The 2438-nt window shown below is 52.9% G+C and overlaps 1 protein-coding gene across 1 annotated transcript in view; it reads right to left on the minus strand.

Annotated features, from left to right (window-relative positions):
• Positions 1 to 368: 368 nt before the first annotated feature.
• Positions 369 to 2438, minus strand: part of LOC124850475 (protein Red-like) — a gene marked incomplete at its 5' end in the record, with an annotated part of 3227 nt that continues 1157 nt past the window's right edge. The window contains one exon of the mRNA XM_047333892.1: positions 369 to 469. Within this exon, the coding sequence (XP_047189848.1) occupies positions 369 to 469 (101 nt within the window). The remainder of the gene's footprint in view (positions 470 to 2438) is intronic.

Here is a 2438-nt window from a genome sequence, read left to right on the forward strand (position 1 = left end):
GCGTTGTTCGCTGTCGTTACCATCACGACAAAGGTCCAGCGCACATCTGCCTCAGGTGCTGGGGGTTATGACCGAGGGCAGGGTCATCCAGGTCGGACGACTTGTCGTGAAAGTCAGGGGTAAATATTTGCTTGCATTTAGTTTCTCATTGTGTTTCATGAATTGTTTAATCCTCGTGAGTGTGGCCGCTACAGGAAAAGCCTTTCAGAAAATGCCGCCATACCTGGTTGAACATTACCTGCGCCGGGTCTGACCTGCCCTCAAGTTGTTTGTGTCTTCTCGTCCCTGTAACTCATCTTCCTGTTTCCCCACCAGCTCTCTCCCTTGCTCTCTGTCACCGGAACACAGACGTATGCACACCTCTGATTTCACGTGTCATCACCCCCGTGACCCACATAGACCGGGTAGTGATTCGCGCAGGCCAGAGAGACACAGGGAGACGGACGGAGAAGCGGAGAGGTGACGGGAGGCAGACGGACCGAGCGGGGAGGACAGGACGCGAGAGAGTGGAGAAGGCGAGCGAGGTGCAGGGGGGGGGGGGGAGGCGAGAGGGAGGAGGAGGGATAGAGCTGGATAATGTAGCCAGTAAGTGATAGACAGAGCAGCGGGAGAGGTAGAGCGAGGTCAGATGGAGAGATGGATAGAAGGAGAGGAGAGGAGGGGTGGAAGGGAAATTTGGGTCGGCGGAGTGCAGCTGCATCGGCAGAGAGTGGAGATGAGGAGGGTAAGGGGGGGGGGGGGGGGGGGGGGGGGGGGGGGGGGGGGGGGGGGGGGGGGGGGACAGGAGGCAGGAAATCAGTTGAGCAGACAGAATGTAGAGTGTGTGTAGAGAGGATGAACGGAGAAGGGTGAAGATGAGAGAGAGAGAGAGGTAGAAAGAGGGGAGGAGGAGGAGGAGGAGGAGAGGAGCGGTGTGGAGTCACAGTCATCAGTATTCCAGTCTTGTACTCCGTTTGCAGCCAAGACAAATGAGAGCCAACATCAGGGAGGAAGTGGATCAGCTGAAAACACACCAACCTCTCCCTCTGTCACCCCGCTCCCCTTTCTCTATTTCCCTCCCCATCTCGCCGCCCCCCCCCCCCCCTCCTGTCCCCGAAGAGAAAAAGAACCTTACAGCCGCAGTAGCTCATGCCGCCAGGCACCTTCCCAAACATCGCACGCACACACACACACACACACACACACACACACACACACACACACACACACACACACACACACACACACACACACACACACACACACACACACACACACACACACACACACACACACACACACACACACACACACACACACACACACACACACTAGACTCCTCCCCCTCATGAGGGAGCGGACTCATCTGAGGTGTCATCACGTCAGGAATTTTTTTATTTTTATTTACATCATTTCATAGCCGCGTAAATCACACGTTTTCGTTCTGGAGTTCATTAGTAGCTGTCTAAACGCAAAAAACAACTGCGCAAGAACGTTTGCCACGAAAGATTACAAATCTGAGGATTAATGCATCGAGGACTTGACAGCTCGTCTACAGTATTGACACATTTGCAGTCGGAAAGGACACTACCTCAGCCAAGGCCAACACCCCATCTCGCTCCAGCCCCCAAATGAAATTGATTCTCCCCTGGGTCGTGTCCCGCCCTTCGCAAAATTCATGGAAATCAATCGTGTCGTTTTTGACGGACAAGACCGACAAATGCACGCACGGCCATGAAAACTTAACCTCCGTGGTCGGGGTAAAAAGTACCACATAAATATCCCCCGGTGGCCGTTTTTCATGTGCCTGCGTGGGTTTTGGCTTCATCCCACAGTCCAATGGCATGCGGGACTATAATCTGCCTGCGCGTGAATGTGAATGGTCGTTTGTCCCCGTGATGGACTATAGTGACCCGTCCAGGGTGTGTACCCTGCCTCTCGGCCAACATCAGCTGAGACTGGCTCCAGCCCCCCCCCCCCCCCCGTGACACTTAAAGGATGAGAGCTGATGGATGGAGGGATGGATGGATGGATGGTTTGCTACCCACATTTTAACAAGGTAATGTTAGAAAAACAGGATGTTGTTTACCTGGAAGAATCAAAGGATATCTACATTTATCTTTGCTCCAAAGGTGAAATTCAAAACGTCATTAAACCAACCTCCCTGATTTTGAATAGATCGTCCATGGGCCGACAACTAAATGAGGTTTAAATGATCAAACAGCAGTCACACACTTCACCTTTGACCGACGACTTAACCGTAGAAACAATGTCAAGGGCACAAGGACAAATGTAATGAGCGAATTCCAAAAGGTGTTGAATCAGGAGCAACCGGTCTCGGCTCTTTAGATTCTGGAAGACGCCTCTCGTCCCGAAGGCTTCTTCAGTTCTAACTGGGCTGTGGAGAAACGGAGGCATTGAACCTCGGGTCGTTGCTCGCCGGTGCTCCAGGCTGTTTC

This window comes from Scophthalmus maximus, chromosome 8 (assembly GCF_022379125.1).
Source record: "Scophthalmus maximus strain ysfricsl-2021 chromosome 8, ASM2237912v1, whole genome shotgun sequence".
In the NCBI taxonomy this organism is placed as follows: Eukaryota; Metazoa; Chordata; class Actinopteri; order Pleuronectiformes; family Scophthalmidae; genus Scophthalmus; species Scophthalmus maximus.